We start from the raw sequence: 25903 nt of genomic DNA, 5'->3' as shown, positions 1-25903 counted from the left end.
ACCATTTCCTTCTCCTTCTTGCTTCCTCTTTCTCTGTTTTTTCTGTCATACATAACAGCCATGTATACATAACTTCACTTATCTATTACAGCAGGAGCTTGCTCTCTGGGCTCAAACCTAACAGGACATCCTAATATCAGGAGTTTAGCTGATATTATAATTATACATTTTTTTCATTACATGTTATTTGCTTTGATTTTTTCATTGTATCTCTGAACATTTGAGAATGTAGTTACTTGGGGTGTACCTGAAATTGTTTTTTTGAGATAAACGTACTACCCCCCAGTAATCAAACATCAATATATAAATATATGTTAATATGTCTTCCAGTTCATTTTAGATGTCTAGATATGGACAATAAGCAGCCATAGAATATGTTATGTAATCTGGTATCAGACTATTGACAAACACAAAAAAGTATTTACTTGCATTTATTTCTTCACTTGTATTTGTTTACCAAAAAAGTCTGACTGGGCAGGAGTCCCTTTGCTGCAGTGACCCAGAGAGAGAGAGAGAAGCTTAAGCAAAATATGAATAACAAATTAACAACAAATAGTACACAGAAGTATAAAATATTCAGAAAGACATTAAAAACACACACACAAAATAGTATAACATTACTGAATTGCTAATGAAATTAACAAATTAACTGAATGCAGTATACCTTTAGGGGGACAAATTTTCAGCAAATTCCTACAGGTAATGAATATTTCCATCACCTGACTGTTTATGCAGAGTCATATACTTGTGCTCTGCACCAGATGTTGTCTTGCAGACAGATGACTCTGAAGGTCTGCAGGGAACAGAGTGCATCATTTTCAGGCTGTGCATAGGCCCTGAAGTTTGTGACCTGTTTTTTGTTAGTATAACATTGCTGAATTGCTAATGAAATTAACAAATTAACTGAATGCAGTATACCTTTAGGGGGACAAATTTTCAGCAAATTCCTACAGGTAATGAATATTTCCATCACCTGACTGTTTATGTAGAGTCATATACTTGTGCTCTGCATCAGATGTTGTGTTGCAGACAGATGACTCTGAAGGTCTGCAGAGAACAGAGTGCATCATTTTCAGGCTGTGCATAGGCCCTGAAGTTTGTGACCTGTTTTTTGAATATGACACAGAGAATTATGATTGGATCTCTGATCATAACCAAGACGTTATATGCCCAAGAAATGGATAAGAGAAATTCACTTTGACAGTGAAGCCCAAGTGGCGAATTTCCTGAATCCACTCTGAAAACACAAATAGAACATTATGACAAGAGACCCGATTATAAGTCTTTGTAAGACAATGGAAATTTTAGTTGCCCTGATGTACAACCAATTAAAACAAAAGTGTGGTAGCAAGTAGTATCTTAATAGTGTCTTAACAGCTTTTAAAGCTGTTGGCTGACTAGCAGTGCAGTGCATTGCACTTCATGTTTGACTAGTCATGCGAGTCTGTGGTAACTGCACATGCGTGGTAGCATAAAGCTGACACAGCTGTAACAGCAAAGTTCTTATATATGAACCTCATTGTGGCAGCGGAAGAACCACTTAATTTTAAAAGTGAGGTTCATACGTAAGGACCTCTCTATAACATACAGGATTACGACCAGTTTGCCAATCATAATGAGCATATTATGTGTTTGAAACATGGATGCCAAGAGGTGAATATTGGCATCTATGTTGAAAAGACATAATTCTCGTTACAATCAGAGATCTGATCATAATACTTTGTGGTCCATGGAGATTTATCTTCTCCATGTACTACTAGTTAGTAAAAAGATTTAAAAAAAAGTGATGTGTTGTACCAGCTTTGAAAGCTGGGAAAGCAGTTGGAAACTGGATGTCACTTTATGTACTACCTGTGTGAAGGAAGTAGATGCAACCAAAGTACCGGGTATACTTTAGCCCACAGAAGGCAGAAATGGGAGTTGAAACAAAGCTGTTTTGTATCATGCTGAATCTGTTTTCCAGTCAGCGTTATTTGATTTTAGTGCAGACTCAATGTTAACAGTGCCTACGGGGTGCTTAACAATCTTCTAAGTGTTGTTAAGGTCGAGTTTCACATTATATAGTAGCGCTTAACCAGGGAATTATTTAACCATTTTTGAGCATAGCCACAGTGTTCCATGCACTACAAGCTTGTTATATGCATGCTCGTATGTATAAACCTGACTATAACAAGGTTATTTTTTATTCTGTTTTGAAGCAAAACCAATGCACTGCACATACAAAAAGAACACATATCCAGCTACTTAATTCAAAGCACTTCAGGTTAGAACCAGCTTTGGAGAAGAAATAAAGGAATGCTTAATGAAAAAAACTTGCTACAAAAATATTTTGAGGTAAATTTTCTTCAGAGTACATAATGAAGACAAACATTAAAATAGTTTCTATAACAGTAAGCCAGAGCCCAAACTATTTATAAATCAAACTTCTTGTAGTTTACTGCAGTAATGATGTCTCATTAATGAGTGTGGCACACAAAAACAATGATGGAAAAAGACAGGAGGGGCAGACAGTCATCCTTATCAGAAACAATGCAATGTTCCGGTAAGCAGTTTCTGATGGAATGCAAACAAACTCCTGTGTTGCTCTAACATATAATAAACATAGTTCTACAGATCTGGAAAATGGTACAAGTAAATATAACTTTTCCCATAACCATCATAATCAAACATGGCCAGGATTAATTAAAATTTGTGAAGAAAGGAACTGGCAAGAACATGTAAACTGCTGCTTAGCTGTTCTTCATATATATCCACGTAGCAGTCCAGTTCACTGTTGATATGCAGCTAATGTTGTCTGTTCTATCCTCAGTCTCATGTTTCCTTAAAGGTGATTATTACATCTAAAGGAAAGCTGTCACTATCAGTCAGTTTTTGACGAAACAGTTGAGTATGCTGCCATGCAGTGTTTCCCTCGCCACCACAGAGATCTGCTTCCAACACAACTTCTGTAGCCCCAGCAAAATCCGAGAAAGTATGAAGAGTATTATCTGAAAAAGAGAAGACAAAATCAGGCTTAATTAAATGACATGTTTTCTTGGGAAGGCTGCCCTATGATGTCTGCATGTAAAGTAACAGATGTGAAACAGTCTTACACATATGAATGTATAACAATCTGAACCAGCAGTATTTGCAGATTAGTATATACAATGCAGCAATGCAGCGGCATATCATATGGAATATGCAGGGTAGAGTAGTAAACAGAGAGTCAAGAACTGACAAAATGACTCCCCTGTCACATCAATTACTTGAATTCTGGACAGCGTTTACTTTATCTGTCTATTATAACATTAAGTGTAGTACATGGCATACCTCTCAACCTACTACTGCAAGAATTCTAGACAACACCAAAAATAATGGGGAACAAAGACTAAAATCAGGGACAGACTTTCATTATTGCTCTTATAGACGCACAACGGTTAGAATAACAGGTTTTGCATTAGCATGCATTTTTCCAAATGATTTGAAGTCTGAAAGTCAAATGTTTTTCATTACTTAATGACTTCACGCCACAGACATTTGTCAGAAAACCACACATTTTATGGGGAACCAAGCAAAAATCTGAACATTCTATGAAAATCTGGAAAGTTGAGATATACGATACATGGCCAGAACAAATAAACATTCTGTGTGGCATCTACATGTCCTGCCTGCATTTGAGTGAGTTTTAAAGACATGCAGATAGGTGCAAGAGTGTGTGTGTGTGTGTGTGTGTGTGTGTGTGTGTGTGTGTGTGTGTGTGTGTGTGTGTGTGTGTCTGTGTGCGAGCATGTGTTTGTGTGTGTGCGCCTTCTGTGAAGGTTGGGCACCAGGCTGGCAACTCTACACAGTGAAAACACCACTGCCAATCAGTCTGCGGACCGGTGATCTGCTGTGGTGACCCCTAACCTGGAAAAGCTGAAAGACATTGCATTGCTTACATAGCTTTCTGCCACTGACTGTGCATGACTGTCGCTTGGTGCAAGGAATTGTATTTATGTGAGATACTTACACTTCAAACTGTTGCTCTTGCAGCAGGTAATATCTTTTCTACCTGGAGCTGAAACATACTGGGGCCAGTCTGGCAAACTGCTCTGAGCAGACCCGAAACTGGTAAAACCTACTGTCCTGGCACCTACCTTAGTATAAAATGGAAATCAATGCCATTTGCTCTCAAGTTCTTTTCTGAATAAAAAAATCATTCACAAAGAGAAAACGAACAATAGAGAAAAATAAACAGAGAGAAGAAAACCTTGGTGCAGCATGAAGGAAAGCTCAGATGGAGAAGAACATGAAGTCTATCTTCTGCAGTAAGTAAAACCGAGACATTTATCATGATGTTGAGTTTCAGTATGTCACATAAATGCACTCCTTTATTATAAAACTCTCTTGCATCAGGTACATGCTTGATGGACACAATCATTGACAATGTTAACAGTTATGTGTACTGATTGATAGCAGTGTTTAGATTTTAAGAATCCCATGTAAAACAGTGTTACCAATGGAAAGACTTTTCATTAGAAGTCATGTGTAGTTCACTGTATCTTGTGAATTTGTGCATTAATGATTTTGCAGCTGATGTTCAGAAGACACCAGCAAAGCTGTGTTGTAAAACAAAAACATAACTGAATTAGCCATTGCAACAAAGACTTAATATTCCAAGAAGCAAATGATGCTAAATTATTTGTGTAACTGTGTTACTGAAGAAACTGAATCATAAATCCTTGTCAATTTCACCTTCATCGCTTCTTCCACATTTGTTCAGCATCTGCATTTCTAGAAATACAGTTGTTGATAGAATGGCTTAAATGGAACACCTGTGCAGCATCTGATTTTAAGTTTTGACAGCTGTTGTTCCTGGTTGTGTTTAATAAAACATTGAGAGTCTTGCCAGACATATCAAAATCCAGTACATGCATTTCTTATCCTTCGGACAGAGAAAAGTCACTGGTAACTGGTGCTGTCCTCTGAGTATTAACATGAATCCCATGTGCACCTTACTTCTATTAACATATAAATACTGTAACCAGACATTTTTCTTTGTTTTGTTCTGATCTGCACCAACATGACTGTCATAAACACATCTGATCTTACACTGCTTTTTGCATTACCTCTAATATACATCTTTAAGCAATTCGGAATGATAAAATGGTGCACATCTCTCACCAACAGATCATTATATGATCTTAATACTTGTAAATGGTGCTGAAGATGTCAAGAAAGTATTCAGCCCTAAAGGTTGCAGCCCAAAGGTTGGAAGGCAACACATTATATGCAGCTTTATGTAGATTAGTACCAAGGAGTCTTTTACCAACTATGCTAACAAAGTGCTCTAAAAAGACATACTGTGCTGGGGATGTCAGATGAGGAACTTTGTTCCAATCTTTGATTGTAAGAGTTGTTTATCCTTTTTGTTTACATGACCTTAAATACACAGAACTTTAGAGATGTCCATTCAGATTTGCCCTGGAAAAGTAAGTAATGCTGAATACTAAAAAACATCAAATGATGAAGAATAAATTTTAATAGTTTTGCTAAAAATAAATTTTAATAGTTTTGCTAAGTTGCAGAACCATTGATACCACAGACAGTGGTTAATTTCCCGTGGCTGGTGTAATATGTCACTCATATGTAACCTGAGTACCGATAGTCCTGAAAAGAATTTCTGAAAGAATTTTACACCTGCCCGATATATTACACCAGTGTTGTCAATACCTTAATGAAATGAAAACTTTACTGCACTGCAGAAATGTCATCATCATCATCATCAGCCCACATTTTTCTCATTTTTCTACATTGTGTCAGGGTATTGTGTTAAGTGTCCCTAACTCTCTCGATTCAATACCACACTCCTGCCTTCTTCAACACTCATGCCTGACTGTCACAGATCTTCTCTCATGCAATCGATCCACCTCTTTGCTAGATGCTGTCACTTCCTCTTTTCTACACATGTACCCAAACCACCGTAATCTGTTCTCTTTGATCTTTTCTGCAACTGAAGCTACCTTGGCTTCTACTCTTATGTCATAATTTCTTCGTCTGTCCCATAGAGTGCATCCTACCACCCTTCTCAGGCACTTCATTTCCATCACCTCTAGCTTCTTCAACTGTTCTGCCTTTACTGCCCAGGTTTCTGTACCATACAGTAGTACTGGTAGCACCACCATCTTGTACACCTTACTTTTCAGCTTCTTTGGCACCCTTCTGTCATAGACTACACCAGACACTCTATGCCAGTTGGCTGCAGCCCCTCTAAGTCTAGCTTTGACCTCTTCATTCAGACTTCCCTTCTCCTCAACCACCCCTCCCAGATACTTGAAGCTGTTTACCTGTTCCACTATCATCCCTTCTATCTCTATTCTCAGCTTCTTCTGATTTCCCCAATCTGCTGTCATTACCACTGTCTTATTTGTGCTTAGTTTAATTCCATGTGCCATCAATTTTGCATTCCATACTCCTATCCTTTGCTGAGGTTTTAGCTCAGAGTCTACCTGTACTGCCACATCATCTGCATACAGCGACTTTGCTGATCTGCCCTTTCCGAAATGTTTGCTAATGTAGTCCATCACCAGTATGAACAGCAGTGAGCTCAGAGCTGAATCCTGGTGTACACCCACTCCCACTGGAAACCCCTCTGTGAGGTCGAACACTGTTCGTACCTGAGTTATCGGGTCCTTGTACATAGCCTGCACTAATTCTACCAATGTTTCTGGGACTTCAAACCACTGCAGTACTGCCCAAATCAGCTTTCTTGGGACCTTGTCACATGCCTTCTCCACGTCTAGGAATGCCCAGTTGGACTCTCTCCTCATCTCTAGCTTCTTCACAAGTATCTGTCTCACTGCAAACATCAGGTCAATTGTGCTGCATCCAGATCTGAATCCGAACTGCTCATTTCCCATCTTACTTTCTACTATTCTGCATATCTGTTTATCACCCTCTCCAGAACTTTTAAGCAATGTGATAGGAGTTTCATGCCTCTGTACTGCCACACAGTTGCGGATGTCCCTTTTGTTCTTGTACACTGGCACAAGTATGTTTATTCTCCAGTCATCTAGGACACGCATTTCTCTCCACACTGCTATGAGTACCCTCAGCAGCTATTTCTCCCCTATCTCACCCAGCATCTTTATCAAATCTGCTGTGACCTCATCTGAGCCTGCTGCTTTCCCTGACTTCATTTTCCTTAGTGCAGTTCTTACTTCTTCTAGGGTAGGTTCCTCTTCTTTTCTCATCGTAGGCTGTTTCTGGGGCAGTACAGCTTCTGTGGTGTTTTCTTCATTCAGAAGCTGCTGGAAATACTCCTTCCATCTGCCTTTGATGTCCTCTGGGCTGGTGAGCAGGTTGTTGCTGGTATCCCTTATGAAGGGTGTCTGACTATCTTCTTTATCTTTCTGTCTTTCTCTTGCAACCTGATATAGTTCATAGGTTCATAGATTAGTACTAAGTTAACTGCCCTTGCGAGCCATTTTAAGCCTAGCCAATTATCCCCTGTGAGATTCAAACCCTGTACCTTGCATTTGTAAGGCAAACACCTTAACCATTAGGCCACGCTCCCACACTGTGCCCCTTACTGAGTCACTTTCCAGAAGTTGGTAGAGTGTCTCCAGTGCCCTATTCTTTGCTATTGCAAATTCTTTCTTAGCTTCTTTGTTAGCTAACCAGTAGTCCTTCCTAGCTTAGTCAGTTTTTTCTGTCTCCCACTTCATCCTGCACTCCTTCTTTCTCTTGATGACTTCCTGGACATCCGCATTCCACCACCAGCTTTCCTTATGTCCTTTTTTTCCATACCTGGCTCGGCACCATATCTTTTCTGTAGACCTAACACATTCTGTTTTTAGGCGCTGCCATTCTTGTTCAACTCCACCTATTTCCTCCACTTCTTAGGGTGCTAGAGCCCTGGGTAATTCCTTGAATTATTGTACTTTCTCTCCAGTCAACTTCCAGGTCTTCGACCTGGTCTCTGTTGACCTTAGAGCCTTCTCTGACCACTGCTTGCAGCTGATTGTGGCAAACTAGTGGTTTATGCTGTGGGCCAACTGTTTCACTGGGGATGACTTTGCAGTCATGGATTCTGCCCCAGTGCCTTTTCCTTACTAGGAGGAAATCTACCTGAGTTGCATGTTGGCTGCTCTTGTATGTGATCCTGTGACTGTCTCTCTTTCTGTACCATGTGTTGGGTACTACCAAGCCATTTGCCAGACAGAAGTCTAGAATGGCTTCTCCTTCTTTATTCCTGTTGCCTCACCCATGTGGACCCAGGCAGTCCTCATATCATGTTCTATCTGTCCCAATATGTGCATTCAAGTCCCCCATTATCAACACCAATTCATATTGGCCTGCTTTATCTAGTAGGTCCTGCAACTGCTGTCTGAATACACTCTTTTCCTCATTATCACAACCCTGTTGTGGGGCATAGGCTGAGAATATGAATACTGCCCTATCATTACACTGGAGTCTGATTGCCACTAGTCTGTCATTAATTCTCTCTGCAGAAATGTATCCCATACTTATTCTGTTAAAGAATAATGCAGTTAGGTACAATTCTTTAGACAGCCCTGCCTGCAAACCTTTTTACCTTCCCTACGACATTTTATGTGTTTTATTGTTGTATGCTTTACTGCACAGTGTTCAATCATTAAGCACCTACAAAAAAAAAAAAAAAAAGGTTTATAGCTTTTTCTTCTTTGGTAAAAGGACCCAAATGGGAAATGGCCCATCTTAAAATGACTAATCTTAAGCAAGTAAAACCATAGTTATCGACAGACATATGTGTTAAACAAAAGACTCCTCACCCTGCTCACTGTCCTGTTTCAGAAGAAGTGAATGCAAGTGCACAGACTGATATGAATTACAATATGACTGGGATCCTCTATTCTTACAAAACATCACGTAAGATAGAAGTGCCTTCAGGTTCTGAAGCTCCAGCATCAGCCTAACTGATGTTTCTTCTACCAGAAACAGTCTTTCCTGACAATATGCCCATCCTCACCTTAGAAGCTGCCTCAGAGGGAGGGCGGTATCCAACTTATTTACAGCAAAGTTGAGATCCCATTGATGAGTGGGTTCCCAAGGGAAGCTATAAATAGAATATATAATTGCATAATTTTTGAACAGTGTGTTTGCAACCACTGTGACAGCTGGAAATGTGTACAAGATCATCTTTAATTGTGAAAGGGCCAAATCTGTTTCTTTTAACGGAAGCAATATTAACCTGAAACACTTAGAAGTGCATAAATCAGGATACAGCTGTCCTTTTCCACCCATATGAGAACATACTTCCATTTCACTGACCAGATTTTAACTAAGTGCTTCTTAGTCACCTTTAGAATTTTCAAATAAAGACAGACAAGGAAGGTCACTGGGTATCAATGAAAGTCTAGGAGCCATACAAGGGTAAGCAATGATATAAACTTATGGGAATTTGTGCAACTAGGGCATACCTCTCAACCTCTTAGCCCCAGAAATACGGACATCATCATAAACCCTCTTTTCCCCATTTTCTTCATGGGGGTCGGGTGTCATATCAACTGCTGCCATCTCCCTCTATTCAGTGCCACTCTTTTACCTTCTTTGACACTCATGCCTGACTGTCATAGATCTTCTCTCACACAATCCATCCACCTCTTTTGCTAGATGCTGTCACTTCCTCTTTTCTTCTTCCTGTCTGTCCCAAATCGTCTTCACTATGTTGTCTTCTGCCTTTCTGCACAAGTGCCCAAACAACTGAAATCTTTTACCTTTTCTGCAACTGGAGGTACTCTGGCTTCTGCACTTATGTCCTCATCTCTTAGTCTGTCCCACAGTGTGCATCCTACCACCCATCTCAGGCACTTCATCTCCATCACCTCTAGCTTCCTTATCTGCTTTGTCTTTACTGCCCAGGTTTGTGTAACATACACTAGTATTAGAAAAGTCAAAAACACACCAGTTGTTCACGGTAGAGGTGGTTCCAAAACTTTAATAAAATGGTAAAAATAAAGAACAGGTAATCACTTTTGCATGTAGCTTCTTCAGACCTATTATCGAAGTAAAAACTCTAACCAGCTTTTAAACATCTTTTAACAGTTTCATCCAATCAACTGAAAAAGCATTAAAAGTTGCTAAGCAACATGACTGCATTGAATATGCCAATTAAATAAACCAATTAAGTCTGCTTACATTCATATTCCTAAAAACAACTAAATGTTATAATGACTATAAAAATGCATATGCAATTAAATTAAATACTCATATCACCTATTACCTAATAATTCATAAAAACATTTAATCTATTTCATAAACTCAATAAATAAGAAAATGTACATATTAAAATTGCATAACTGCTCAACTAGTGCATGTTGATTTAAAAACATTCCATCTACCCTATCTCCTCTTTGTTAGCCTCTTTTTTAGGGGTCTTGCTCTCAGTACGCGTTGTATCGAAACATGTTCATTAAGGCCAGGGGAATAATGTGCCCCTAGTCTATAAATCCATTTCATCCCAGTGGCAGAAGTTGAATCTCGAGACAAGTTTCACATACATGCGACTGCTGATCGAATATTTTACACCTACTGAGAAAGAACTTATAAACCAGATACAGAGAATGCAGGATGATATATACTTAAAATTTCCCACAGCCCTGGTAGACATTAAGGTCAGTGAAGTCATTGATCAAGTTCTTACATATGAACAGAAATTGCTTATTCAAAAGAAGAAAAAAATACAACATGACACTAATGACTTCACGAACAATAATGTCTTTACATGGCCAGGAGAAAGGAATGATACAAACATGAATAAACGTTTTAACCCTGCCCAAAATCAACATGAACAGTATGTACAAAGGGGAAGGGTTAAGTCTAATAAGAACAGCCCTGACACATCTAACGTTCAGTTAGTCAGGTGCCTACGTCAAACACGACTGTTATAGCCTCTAGTAGCAGCAAAAAGGAACTGACAACAGTGGGGTTATCTAATGCCTCAATACAGAACGTGGAAGTTACAGGAACTTTGAGTGAGGTAAACAGAATGCATAATGAAGAACCTGTGGTACGTAGGAAAGAAATGGAAGGAGCACAGACACAGGTTTTTCCCAATTTACCATTGCCCTACCGACAAAACAGAAACGATCGGTAGAAGGTTTGAACAACCGTCCCAAGAGCAAACGGAGGTTTACAGGGTCAGAACTGGGCATGAACACACTAACATTGATGTAGAAACAGGATTAAGTGATTTAGTTTGGAATATTTCGAGCAGAGTATTGACTGAAATGGAATTGCAGGTACTTAACAAGGGTTTGTCTTTTATCCCTGCTCAGTGTGCTTACTTATCAGAGACATTAACTGATTTGAGACTGTATATGCGTAATGTCTCACTGAAACTTGTTTTTCATGATAGTTATGAGCATGATAATACTAGGGTTAATTATATTTTTAAAAAACCTAGTAACTATGTACCTCAACAACATCCTACCATTGAAACATTTATAAAAATGTGTGAAAAAGATATATATGAGCTGCTGAATAATGGAAAAAAGAAGGAAGGGTTTTGTTAATTTATCTAGACATGAAAACCAAGCGATGCACAGTTTGCAGAATGACAGTAATATAACTATCAGAACAGCTGACAAAAGTGGTCAAATAGTTGTGATGGACAGATGTTTCTATGTGGACGGTATGAACCAGATGCTTTCAGATATTAATACCTATAGGGTGATAGATAAAGATGAAATTCTGAAAATTAGTGAGTATGTCATCAGCTCACTTAAGGATTGTTTAGAAAATTCACTTATAACGATGGAGCTTTTTAATTATTTTTTGGTCGAGTACCCAAAAATACCCATTCTGAACGGTTTGCCCAAAGTGCACAAGGATGCATTACACCCTCCCTTTAGACCGATCATCGCAGGGAGTGGGTGGACCATCAAACCCATTTCTGTGTACTTAGACAAAAAATTTAAACCTGTTTTATCTGAGTGCAAGTCGGTGTTGACTGACACCAAACACTTTTCGCAGGAATTACGTACCTTTGTTGATGAGAATGCGAATACAGAAGTAGGTTTGTTTGTTACTATGGATGTAACATCTCTTTTTACCAGTATACCAAATTACGAAGGTATTCCAATGGCCAAAAGAGCACTATTAAGTAAGAGCACGTATGACTCTAGGCACATTGATTTTCTATGTTTATTGATGAAAATGGTGTTAGAGAATAATGCATTCACATTCAATGAGATGTATTACTTACAGACCTCAGGTGTAGCTATGGGCACCTCGTGTGCCAATAGCTATGCCAATTTGGTTATGTCTACATGGGAGGAGGATGTGATGTATGTGTCTGAACTCTATCGAGCTTATGTGCCCTTCTGCAGATGCTTTGTGGACGACCTTTTCATGTTTTGGAGAGGGGAGTTGACAGAACTATACCAGTTTGTTCATATGTTGAACACAAGCACAAAAAGTTTTTGAAATTCACATTCAAACAGTCGGATGTGAAGACTGAATTCTTGGATGTTCTGCTAGTGAAGGATGCAACTAATAATACTGAGACTAGACTATTTAGAAAATAATGCTATCGACCCACATACGTGCACCGCAACAGCATGCATCCGGAACATGTGTTTCGTAACATTTTGGAAGGTCAGAACCTTAGGGTTAGTCGCCTACACAGTAATGATCACAATTTTGAAAGAGGGTTGAATCAGATAGATGCTAACTTCAGATCCAGAGGCTACCATGAGGAGAAGATACATCATACACAAAACAAGGTCAGAATGTGGAGGCACAATAGAGGTAAACCATATTTTTACAACATAGAATGGAAATATCCGCAACTGACAGTATTGATAATACTACCCCTTTTTTTAGCCTAGCTTTTTCGAGTGATGAAAGGGATATCAGGGAGATCATCTATAGGCATTGGCCTATTTTAGGAACAAATGCAGATATTGCCGGGGTAGTGGATGATAGGCCAAGATTTGGATACAAAAATAAGAAATCTTTATGCCAGAGACTATGTTTTTCTCAGAATATTCACAGCATGAGCAATGAGTTAACTTCTTCATGTACTGTCAAAAGTAATAATTGTTCATTTTGCAATTTTATAGATGAGTCTAGGACATTCACACATCCCACTTACAACAAAATATTTACACATTTTCCTGAAGCTGACTGTAACACTAAAAATCTTGTTTATCTAGCACAGTGCACAGTCTGTCCCAGTTTTTTATGCTGGTAAGACGAACAGGTGTCTAAGGGAAAGGATACGTGACCATTTGTATTGTGCACGTAATGGAATGAAAAGTTTTTAGTATTGGAAGTTTTGAATCAAGATGTTAGGATGGGGGATATAGTTAACAAGACATATCATGCTGAGATGAAATGGATTTTTAGACTAGGGGCACATTATTCCCCTGGCCTTAATGAACATGTTTCGATACAACCCGCACTGAGAGCAAGACCCCTAAAAAAGAGGCTGACAAAGAGGAGATAGGGTAGATGGAATGTTTTTAAATCAACATGCACTAGTTGAGCAGTTATGCAATTTTAATATGTACATTTTCTTATTTATTGAGTTTATGAAATAGATTAAATGTTTTTATGAATTATTAGGTAATAGGTGATATGAGTATTTATTTTAATTGCATATGCATTTTTATAGTCATTATAACATTTAGTTGTTTTTAGGAATATGAATGTAAGCAGACTTAATTGGTTTATTTAATTGGCATATTCAATGCAATCATGTTGCTAGGCCACTTTTAATGCTTTTTCAGTTGATTGGATGAAACTGTTACAAGGTGTTTAAAAGCTGGTTAGAGTTTTTACTTTGATAATAGGTCTGAAGAAGCTACATGCGAAAGCGCTTACCTGTTCTTTATTTTTACTATTTTATTAAAATTTTGGAACCACCTCTACTGTGAACAACTGGTGTGTTTTTGACTTTTCTACATTGCTGTGTTTTACATACCAGTTGATCTTTTCCCCTACATCGTTTTGCTGTTTGGACTTATACACTAGTATTAGTCGCACCATTGTTTTGTACACCTTACCTTTCAGATTCTATGTCATTCTTTTTTCATATGATACATCTGACACCTGTGACAGCTGGCGGCAGCCCCACTGATTCTAACTTTGATATCCTCATTCAGACTTCCGTTCTCCTCAACCACCCACTCCCAGATACTCAAAGCTGTTAACCTGTTCCACGATTTTCTCTTCTATCTCAATTCTCAGCTTTTTCTGATTTCTCCATTTGCTGCCCAGTTGGACTCTTTCCTGATCTCTAGCTTCCTCTCAACTAGCTCTTTGCAAACATTGGGGCAGTTCTGCTGCATCCTGATCAGAATACGAACTGCTCATCTCCCATCTTACTTTCAACTACTATGATTATTTGTTTATCAATCAGCCTCTCCAGCACTTTCATGCAGTGTGACATGAGTTTGATACCTTTGTACTGCCCACATTTGTGGATATCCCCTCATACTAGCACCAGTGTGCTCATTCTCCAGTCATCTGGGATATGCCTTTCTCTCCATATTGCTTTGAGTACCCTCAGTAGCCATTTGTCCCCTACCTCACCTATTTTTATCATATCTGCTGTGACCACATCTGACCTTACTGCTATCCCTGACTTTATTTTCCTTACTGCTGTTCTAACTTTTTTAGGGTGGGGGTCCTCCTCTTCTCTCATCGTAGGCTATGGGTAGGGTAGTACAGCTTCTGTTGGGTTTTCTTCGTGTCCTGTGGTCTGGTGAGCAGGTTGTTGCTGGCATCCCTTACAAAGAGTGTCTGACTATCTTCTTTATTTTTCTGTCTTTGCCTTGCAACTTGACATAGTTTCTCTGTGCCATCAACTAAGTAATTTTCCAGAAGCTGGTAGAGTGCATATGATGCTTTGTTCTTTGCTATTACAACTCTTTTCTTAGTCTGTTTGTTAACCAACTAGTTTTCCTTCTTAGTCTGGTCCGTCTTTTCTAACTCCCACTTTTTTGTGCATTCTTTCTTTTGATGACCTCCTGGACTTCTGCATTCCACCACCAGCTTTCCTTATGTACCTTATTTCCATACCTGGCTTGCCTGCATACCTGTTCTGTAGTCCTAACATATGCTGTTTTGAGGCACTGCTATTCATCTTCAACTCCACCTATTTCTTCTTCTTGTTGAGGTGCTACAGCCCTGAGTAATTCCTTGAAGTCTTGTGTTTTCTCTCCAGTCAACTTCCAGGTCTTCAGCCTGGTCTCTCTTGACCTTGAGTCTTCTCTAACCACTGCTTGCATTTGATTGTAGGAACCAGTGGTTTACAATGTTGGCTGATTGTTTCACTAGTGATGATTTTGCAATTGCTTATTCTTCCACAGTGTCCTTTCCTTACTAGAAGGAAGTCTACCTGACTTAGATGTTGGTCACTCTTTTATCTAATCTTGTGACTATCCCCCTTTTTGAACTATGTGGTGGCCACCATCAAGCTATTTGCCAGACAGAAGTCTACAATACCTTCTCCTTTATTCCTGTTGCCCCATCCATGTGAACCATGGCAGTCCTAACATCCTGTTCTGTCTGTCTCTCCCAATATGTGTATTCAAGTCACCAATTATCAAAACTGTTTTATCTAGCTGGTCCTGCAAATGCTGCATGAATGAATCTCTTTTCTTCATTGTCACAATCCTGCTGTGGGGCATAGCCTAAGATTGTGAATACTGCCCTATCATTCAGTTGGAATCTGTCATGAGTCTGTCACTAACAAGAAATCTGGACAAAGCCTAAAATAATGGAGAAACAAAGGCCCAGAAACAGGGCCAGTTTTAGATGCTGCTCTCAGAATAACAGGATCTGTCTTAGTATACATTTACTGAAGGATATGGAGTTTAGAACTCAAACAAATGCTATTTAGTGACTTCAATCCTCCGTGATTTGCCAGAAAACCACAAATTTTAGGAGGAGCAGACCAAAAATGTGAGGCAAAAATCTGGACATTCTATGAAAATCTGGAGAGTTGGGAGTGCATTACTAGGTCTTTCCTTATCTGATGGCAAGCCAAGTTCACAAGTTAGGCATCAGAAGCACATTCCTGAAAAACTGAACTTAACAAGAAAACAGTGAAGGTATAAAACAGCATTTCTAGCCTGATCATTCAAATAGTGTTGCAGAAATGACCATGGCATACCTCTCAAATTCTTAGAAAAAGACATCTGGACAAAGCCATAAATAAAAGTGGGACAAAGGCCCAAAAATATGGACAATTTTAAAATATTGCTCTTACAAACTTAGAAAGTTGATAAAGTAACAGGTTTTGCATTAGCTTGAATTTTCTGAAGGGTATGAAGTCTGAAATTCAAATGCCTGTAATAATTTTCTAACTTCAGTCTTTAATGATTCACCACTAACTTGCCCGAAAAAGTACAGTTGTGTACACTTACCATAAATGTAGATGTTTAAGTGGATTCACTGTTGCAGTCATTACATTTGGGTTATCTGCTTGCAGGTAGCCCTCAGTCAGCCTGATTGACAAAGTCTTGGGTCCTGCGTCGGTTGCTGTCCCTTCTTCCATAACGTCAGGTCGGCAGGGGTATAAAACATGCAGCCAATGCCATTACATCAGTTTTTCTTGACCCAGATGTCAGGTGCCCCCGTAATGTGAAGCAATTAAATATAAAAGTACAATGATATACCTCCAACAAAAAAGCAAATACACCAAAATGGCTTTTAAGCATAGTAAAGGAAAGTAGAGGTATAGCCAAAAGAAGTTAGGGGGCTGGAGGGAGGGTAACCAGGACTGCAACAGTAAATACACTCGAACATCTACATTTATGGTAAGTGTACACAACTGTACTATGTTCTTCGTGTTTCACTGTTGCAGTCATTACATTTGGGTAGATTCCCAAAGCTATGTTTGGGAGGAGGAATTTAGACAGCAATAGGGCCAGCTATAAAGCCCTGCAAGACTGCAGTGGCAAAGCCAGCTCTGGATTTAGAGAAAATTGGCAAATGATAATGCTTGGTGAAAGTATGTACAGAACTCCAGGTAGCAGCTTCTTGGATGTCCCTGGTAGGGACGCCTCTGAGAAAGGCTGTAGAGATAGATGCAGCCCTGGTGAAGTGAGGTCTGATCCCCTGGGGGATAGGTTTGCCATGGTGCTTATAGCAGAAATGAATGCAATGGCTTATCCATTTAAAAATGGTTTGCTTTGAAATAGCCTTCCCCTCTGCCCCTACAGCAAATGCCAACAGCAGTTGTTCTGATTTCCTATGAGGTTTAGTCCTGTCCAAGTAGAATCTAAGCTGTCTGTGCACATCTAAGGAATGCAGTATCCGTTCCACTTTATTCTGTGGATTGGGAAAGAAGGTTGGCAAATCAATGGACTGATTAAGAGCCACACTGGATACCACCTTGGGCATGAAGGATGGATTGGTTCTGAGGGACACCCTGTCCACATGAAAGATGATGAAAGGCTCCACTGCCATAAGGGCCTGTAATTCAGATACCCTTCTAGCTGAAGTGATTGCTAAAAGGAAAGCTGTTTTCCAAGAAAGAAATTTTAAGTCTGCAGTAGCAGCTGGCTCGAAAGGAGGTAGAGTGAGTTTCTCCAAGACAAAGTTAAGGTCCCAGGCTGGGGCTGGAGCTCTCCTGGGTGGTCTCAAATTTTTGGCCCCTCTGAGGAACTGCTTAAGCAGTGGATGAAAGAAGAGAGGAGGTTCTGTGCTATAATGAGCTGAAATGGCTGAGGCGTGGATTTTAATGGAGGAAAAAGACAGGCCCTTGTGAAGCAACTCAGCTAAGTATTGTAAAATCTGAGGTAAATTGGGTGCTGCTGTGCTCATCCCTTGAGACTGGTTCCAGGCACAGAATCTTTGACATTTTTCAGCATAAGATTTTCTAGTACTAGGCCTCCTTGCCTCTACAATGATATCCATCACAAGTTTACTGAGGGATGGTAAAGGAGAGATTATGTAATTAGCCAGGCTGCAAGGTTCAGTGTTAGAAGCTGGGGGTGCAGAATCTGGTTCTCTTGTTGAGACAACAGGGAAGGAGTTTGAGGCAGGTGCCATGGGGATAACCATGACACACTGCGCAGGAGGGGGTACCAGTGTTGGCACGGCCAGTCTGGAGCAATCAAAATCATCCTTGGTTTGTCCTGTTTGGTTTTTAGAAGTACTTTGGAGAGCAGAGGCAGAGGGAGGAAGGCATAGCCTGATAGTTTTTTCCAGCTGAAGGACAGAGCATCCACTTTCCAGGCTTGTTTGTCTAATTGGTAATTCTGGGGAGAGGCAAACAGGTCTATATCTGGGCTCCCCCATTTGCTGGTCAACATGTTGAAAATCCTTGGTTCCAGTTTCCACTGGTGTGGGTCCATGAGGTTTCTGCTTAGTCCGTCTGTCAGTGCATTTGATTTTCCTGACAGGAATTGAGCTTGTAGATGCACTTGGTAGCTCAAGGCTGTGTTCCACAATGCCATGTCTAGTCTGCAGAGGGGGTAAGAATGTGTACCCCCCTGCTTGTTTATGTACCACATAACAGTGGTGTTGTCCGTCTTTACCATTAGTTGTCCTGGAAGAATGTGGTCCTTGAAGGCTGTCAGAGCACTCTGTACTGCTAACATTTCTTTTTGATTGATATGCAGGTGCATTTGACTTGGGTTCCATTTGCCCTGAATGCAATTCCCTGCCAGGTGAGCCCCCCATGCATAGTCTGATGCGTATGTTGTTAGGGTTTGGGTGGCAGGGGGTGGTATGAAAGGTAGTCCCTTATTTTGGTGGCAGGCCTCTGCCCACCAAAGGAACTCTAGCTGTAGGCAAGGTATGATAGGAATCATTGTTTCTAGATTCTGAGAATGCTGACACCATAGGCTTTTTAGATACCACTGTAGTTTCCTCGTACACAGTCTTGCATATGGAATTAGAAGAATGCAGGAGGCCATGAACCCCAAGACTTGCAGTATTTGTTTTGTAGATAGCAGGATTTTTGTGGCCAGTTGTCAAATGAATTTGTTTCTCTGGTGTGAAGTAAGCCATCTGGGAAGTTGTATTCAAGCTTGCTCCCAGGAATATAATTTGTTGACAGGGTACCAGGTGTGATTTATTTTCGTTTATGGTGTACCCCAGACAAATTAGAACCCTTTGTACAAAGGCCAGATGATTCAAAGTATGTCCTGGCTTTCTGCCTGAATTAGACAATCGTCCAGGTATGGGTATATTTGAATATTTCTTTACCTGCAAAATGCAATAACTGGAGCTAGGCACTTTGTGAATACCCTGGGCACAGTAGATAAGCCAAAGGGCAGTACAGAGAAAGTACAGTTGTGTACACTTACCATAAATGTAGATGTTCGAGTGTATTCACTGCTGCAGTCATTACATTTGGGTTATCCTGCTGGCAGGTTGCCCTCAGTCGGCCTGAATTCCAAAGTCTTGGATCCTGCGTCGGTTGCTGTCGCCTCTTCCCTGATGTCAGGTCGTCAGGGGTATAAAAGATGCAGCCAACGCCATTTTATTCAGTTTTTCTTGCCCCAGATGTCAGGTGCCCCAAAAGGGTAGGCTAAAATTATGTAAATAAAACATACATGCACCAAAAATAAGCTTTACCTTCCTCTATAAGCAAATACACCACCTAGGTTGTACAGATTACAGAAGTAAAGATAAGTTCCAGCAAAAATAAGGGGGATGGTGGGTGGGTAACTTGGACTGCAACAGTGAATACACTCAAACAAAACATCTACATTGATGGTAAGTGTACACAACTGTACTATGTTCTTCGTGTTTCACTGTTGCAGTCATTACATTTGGGTTGAGTCCCAAAGCTATGGTTGGGGGGGCTGGAGCTAAACAGCATTAAGAGCGGCTAAGAGGCCCTGCAGAACTGCAGTGGCAAAGCCTGCCCTGGATTTAGAGTAAAGAGGCAGATTGTAATGCTTTGGAAAGGTATGCACTGAACTCCAAGTAGCAGCCTATAAAAAGTTTTTGGTCGGTACTCCCCTGAGAAAGGCTGCAGAAGTGGCTGCAGCTCTGGTTGAATGTGGCCTAATGCCCTTAGGCACTCGTTTGCCATGCTGTGAGTAGCAGAAACGAATGCAGTGACCTATCCACTTTGGAGATAGCCTTTCCTTGTGATGCTGTGGCATATGCCACTAGTAATTGTTCTGTCTTTCTGAAAACTTTAGTTTTGTCCAAGTAGAATCTAGGTTGTCTGTGTACGTCCAAAGAATGCAGAATTTTCTCCCCCTTGTTCTGTGGATTTGGATAAAAAGTTGGCAAATGAATTGTTTGGTTAAGGGCTACACTGGATACCACCTTAGGCATACATGTAGGGTTTGTTCTCAGAGAGACCCTGTTTGCATAAAAAAATGATAAAGGGTTCCACAGCCATGAGAGCCTGTAGCTCTGAAACTCATCTTGCAAAAGTTATTGCTAGGAGCAGAGCTGTTTACCAAGATAAGAACTTTATATCCACAGTAGCAGCTGGCTCAAAAGGAGGTAATGTGAGTTTTTCCAAGACATAATTGAGGTCCCATGCAGGTATTGGCATTCTCCTTGGAGGCCTTAAGTTTTTGGCTCCTCTGAGGTACTGCCTTAATAAAGGATGAGAAAAGAGTGGTGGCTCTGTATTGTAATGAGCCGAAATGGCAGAGGCATGAATTTTAATTGATGAAAAAGATAGGTCTTTGTCCAGCATCTCAGTTAAGTATTGCAAAATCTGAGGAATATTTGGGACAGCTGTATCAGTTTCTTGAGCTTGTTTCCAAGCACAAAATCTCTTCCATTTCCCAGAATAGGATTTTCTAGTACTAGGCCTTCTGGCTTCTAAAATGACAGCCATCACAGCTTTACTGAGAGGTGTGGTTTGTATGGCTACATTATCCGCCATGCTGCCAGGTTTAGGGTCCTGAGCTGGCTGTGCAGAATCTGATTGTTTTGTTGGGACAGTAGACAAGGTATTTGAGGTAAGGTCCAGGCTGGGCATTGGGACAAGTTCCTTAAGATCGGATACCAGTACTGGTGTGGCCAGTTTGGGGCAATCAGAATAATTTTTGGTTTCTCCTGCCTGACCTTTAGGAGTACCTTGGGGAGGAGAGGCATTGGAGGAAAGGCATATACTGATAGGTTTGTCCAGTTGAAAGATAAAGCGTCCACTTTCCAAGCTTGTCTGTGATAAGTCCTTGTGCAGAATCTTTTTAGTTTATAGAGGCAAATAGATCTATGTCCGGGCTTCCCCATTTCTTTGTTATCATGCTGAAGACTTGTGGATCCAGGTACCACTCGTGGGGATCCATGAGGTTTCTGCTTAGTTCGTTTGCCAGAGTATTTTCCTTTCCTGGCAGGAATTGTGCCTGCAGATGAACTTGGTAAGTCAATGCTGTGTCCCATAAAGCCATGGCTAGTCTGCACAGGGGATAAGAATGTGTGCCCCCCTGCTTGTTTATGTACCACATGACCGTGGTGTTGTCTGTCTTTATCAGTAGTTTTCCCGGATGCAGTACGTCCTTGAAGGCTGTCAGGGCATTCTGAACAGCTAGCATCTCTTTTTGATTGATATGTAGATGCTTTTGGTTTGTGGACCAGGTGCCCTGAATGCCTCTTCCTGCCATGTGTGCCCCCCAGGCATAATCTGATGCATCTGTCGTTAGGATCTGCCTGGCTGGGGGTAGTGAGAATGGCTGTCCCTTGTTTTGGTGACAAGCCTTTGCCCACCATCGAAACTCCTGTTGCAGGCAGGGAATTAAAAGTAATCATTGTTTCCAGACTGTGGCAATGCTGTGTCCAGACGCTTTTTAGGTACCATTGAATTTTCCTCATATGCAGTCTTGCATATGGAATTAGTAAGATGCAGGATGCCATGAAGCCCAAAGCCTGCAGAATTTTTCTTGCAGATAACTGGGCCTTTGTTGCCATTTCCTTGAAATAGGTAGTCAGTTGCCTTTGTTTGTCTGGAGTGACATAAGGCATCTGGGCAGTTGTATTTAAGCTTGCACCCAGGAATATTATCTCTTGAGAGGGTACTAGCTTTAATTTATTTTTGTTGAATGTGTACCCTAGGCATGTTAAAAGTCTTATCACAAACGTCAGATGCTGTAGCAGAATGTCCTTGTTCTCTGCTTGTATGAGGCAGTCGTCCAAGTAAGGATATATTTGTATTCCTCTTTGTCTGCAGTAAGCAATTACTGGTGCCAGGCACTTTGTGAAGACCCTGGGTGCAGTAGATAAACCAAAGGGCAGTGCAGAGAATTGGTAATGCTTTGAGCCAGCCATGAATCTGAGGTATCTTCTGCATGATTGTCTGATTGGGACATGCAGGTATGCCTCTTTTAGGTCTAAAGTTACGAGCCAAGCCTTGCTGCCCAGCATGGGCAGAAGCTGCTATAAGGTCAACATCTTGAATTTTGGTATATCCTATTATTATTACCTATTAGAATAGATAGGTCCAGTATTGGTCTCCATGCTTTGTCCTTTCTGGGTAACAGTCTTGAGTAAAATCCTTGTCCCTGCTCTTGCTGTGGTACTTGTTGAATAGCCCTCATGTCCATGAGAGCTGCAAATTGTTTGTGAGCCTCTGCCCATTGATTTTTTGGCAGGTTGGGCCAACCGTGTGCCCTTGGCAGTGTATGGAAATGAAACTTGTAGCCTTGTGACACTATGTCTAGAACCCATTTGTCCTGGGTTATAATGTGCCAGTTTTGAGAAAAAAGTGCTAGTTTTCCCCCTAAGGGTACTGCCAGAAGATAAGTGCTTGGCGCAGGCAGGGGAAGTCATTGGGACTGTTTCCTATATATTTGTGATTTGTCCTCTCCACCTTTGGAGGTAGAAGCATTCCACTGCTTAGACCTGTATGATCCTTGTGGCTGTGATCTGCCTCTAGGGCATCTGGATCTGCCCCTTTGAGGTCTGTCTGAGACTGGAAAGGACCAATTTTTTGTAGGCCAGTGTCTGCTAAATCTAGGTGGCCATACCTGTAAGAAATCCTTGACAGTTTGCATAGATTTAGCTTTGTCCTCCATTTTCATTAACACCTCTTCTGCCTTAACACCAAATAAGGTATCATGTTGTAAAGGAGCATCTAATAATTTTGCTTTAACATGGTCAGGCAGATTTTGTTCCTTTAACCAAGCATGCCTCCTAATGACAGAACCCGTAACAGTGGCCCTGCAGGAGGCCTCCAGAGAATCAAACCCACATTGCAAAGTATGCTTTCCAACTTGTTCAGCTGCATGCAATAAATCCGGCATTTCTTTGTTTTCTGCACATTCAGAATTTGCCATAATTTTCTGTTTAAGCAGTGTCGTGATATATTGCTGATATTTGAGCATACGAAACTGGCAATTTAAGGCCCTTATAGCCAAAGTAGCAGATGTGTAAATCTTTTTCCCCATCTATCCAGAGCCCTAGAATCCCTGTCAGAGGAGGTAGGATTTTTTGCAGTAGAAGCCTTGACCCCTTTTGGACCTTGAGAAATAGTTTCTGGGTCTGCAGTAGGGTTTTTGAAAAGGAATTTATGAGAGTCAGGGACCCTGTAGTATCTGTCCGGCTTAACAGGAGCTGGAGATAGAGTCAGGGGTCAGACTAGACTCCGAGAACACTTCATCTACAATGTCCAACACAGGTGGAATAGCTAGACACCTGTGTTGAGGTAGTAAAAGGAAGTCTCTGAGCCTTTTCTTAGATTCTGAAAAATCTTGGCTCTCCCAGTGCTCCCTCATGGTATGCAAGGTTTCCCCAAAAGAGTAGTCCTCAGGAGGAGAAGCTGAAGGAATTGATTCTTCAGCATCAGAATCCTCATAGGGGGGAAGAGAATACCCCTGGTCAGAAGAGGAATCAGAAGAAATGGAAACCTGATCTGAAGATTCATAGTCTGTCTCTTGCCTAGGCCTCTTATCAGGAGGGGGATGGGAACCCCTGATCAAGGTAATTAAGTCGTCGGCCATTTTGAGCATCTGTTTTTTGGGCATGGAGGCCTGTCCTTGTGACTGGTGAACTTGTTTGTTTGCCTTTAAAGGTGTTTTGGTCTTTGACTTTGAAGTCGGTTTAATATATAATTATTTAGGTCTGAATACACCTTCAGAAGCCGATGCCTGCTTAGCGGCTCCAGACCCATCTGAGGGAATAATCTCTGAGGCTCCAATACCTTGAGTTTCCTGCGGCCTGGCCGACTCCACGTGGGAGTCGGTAGCTGCCTGCGACTCTAAAGTAGCGGGCGTCAGGGGCTACGAAAGCGCCTCACTGAGAACTGGCGAACCGGCAACTTGCTTAGGAGAAGCTTCATCGTCGGTTTTGGACCTTGGTTGCTTGTCTTTTTCTTTGCGTTTTTTTGTGAACTCCAGTAGTCGGATGGCTATCTGACAAAATTGTATAATTAAATCTTCGCCCAAGATAGCTTAATGCAAAATCGTACCGATGCTTAATAATGCGTTGGTTAAATCTAGCACAAACCGACAACTAGCAACGTCGTGGTCAGGGCCTAGGCAAGGAATACAGTAAGAATGAAAGTCCTTATGAGGTATTTGCTTCCCACAAGAAATACAATTATTAACTTTTTCTGACATCGGTCTGGAGCAAGAAAAAAGCTTCCCCAACACGGTACTTAGCTTTTAATGAAGACTTCGGATCTGAAACTCGAACGCGAAAATCTCAGGAGTCGCTGCTGCTTCGGGCACTGCGCGGCAAGAAAGACTGAATAAAATGGCATCGGCTGCATCTTTTATACCGCTGATGACCTGACGTCAGGGAAGAGGCGACAGCAACCGACGCAGGACCCAAGACTTTGGCATTCAGGCTGACTGAGAGCAACCTGCCAGCAGGATAACCCAAATGTAATGACTGCAACAGTGAAACACGAAGAACATCTGATAGTGCGTTTAGCCTGCTTTGAAGCGTAGGTATCTTTTGCAAGATTCCCTGACTGGGATGTGCAGGTATGCTTCTTTTAAATATACAGTTGCCAACCAGGCATCTTTGCCTAGCATAGGAAGTAACTGGTGAAGAGTCAGCATCTTGAATTTTGGAATCTCCAAAAAGGTGTTTAGAGTGGACAGGTCCAGGATAGGACGCCATGAATTGTCTTTTCTGGGTACCAGGAAAAGTCTTGAGTAGAAACCTTGTCCTTTTTCCTCTTCTGGTACCAGTTGAATAGCCCCATGCTTAAGAGAGAAAATACTTATTTTTGGGCCTCTGCCCACTGATTTGGGGGTAGGTCCAGCCACCCGCTTGCTATTGGCAACGTGTGGAAGTGAAATCTGTATCCTGGGACACTATATTTAAAACCCATTTGCCCTGGGTAATGAGTTCCCAATTCTTTGCATGAAGAGAAATCCCCCCCCCCAAAGGGGCAGTCAATTGATAAGTGCTTGGAAATTTTAAAAGGAAGTCATTGAGACAGTTTACCATAGCGGGGAGTCTTATTATTCCCAGATTTGGAAGTGGAGGCCCCCCACTGCTTAGTTCTGTGTGTCCCCTAGGACTGAATCCAGGGGTTTTTGCTGTGTCTGGGTTTGGCTTAAGATGACCTGGAAGGGGCTGGAAAGGACCAGTTCTTAGAGGGCCAGTGCCTCCTAAATCTAGGAAGCTGAACTTGTAAAAAATCTTTAATAGTTTGCATAGATTTAGCTTTACCTTCCATCTTTTTAAGAACTTCCTCAGCCTTGTTGCCAAACAGGCGGTCCTGATTTAAAGGAGCATCCAACAATTTAGCTTTAACATGATCAGGCAAAGATTGCTCCTTAAGCCAGGCATGCCTTCTGAGCACAGACTCAGTAACAGCAGCCTTGCAAGAGGCATCTAATGAATCAAAACCACATTGCAAAGTATGTTTTCTAACTTGTTCAGCAGAATGCATTAAATCCTGTAATTCTTTATTTTCCACACAGTCAGGAATCAACATCATTTTCTGTTTAAGCAGTCCAATAACATGTTGCTGATACTTTAACATATGAAACTGGCAGTTTAAAGCCCTAATGGCCAA

General features: G+C 41.0%; 1 protein-coding gene across 1 annotated transcript in view; it reads right to left on the bottom strand.

The window, feature by feature from the left end:
- Nucleotides 1-415: 415 nt before the first annotated feature.
- The window catches only part of NGLY1 (N-glycanase 1), a 714901-nt gene continuing 689413 nt past the window's right edge, over nucleotides 416-25903 (bottom strand). Inside the window, exon 12 of the mRNA XM_044064776.1 lies at nucleotides 416-2987. Coding sequence (XP_043920711.1) covers nucleotides 2812-2987 — 176 coding nt within the window. The 3' untranslated portion in view covers nucleotides 416-2811. The remainder of the gene's footprint in view (nucleotides 2988-25903) is intronic.

This window comes from Protopterus annectens, chromosome 3.part0 (assembly GCF_019279795.1).
Source record: "Protopterus annectens isolate FY-2018-M chromosome 3.part0, PAN1.0, whole genome shotgun sequence".
Classification (NCBI taxonomy): domain Eukaryota; kingdom Metazoa; phylum Chordata; order Ceratodontiformes; family Protopteridae; genus Protopterus; species Protopterus annectens.
This window is presented reverse-complemented; position numbering and strand designations above follow the sequence as displayed.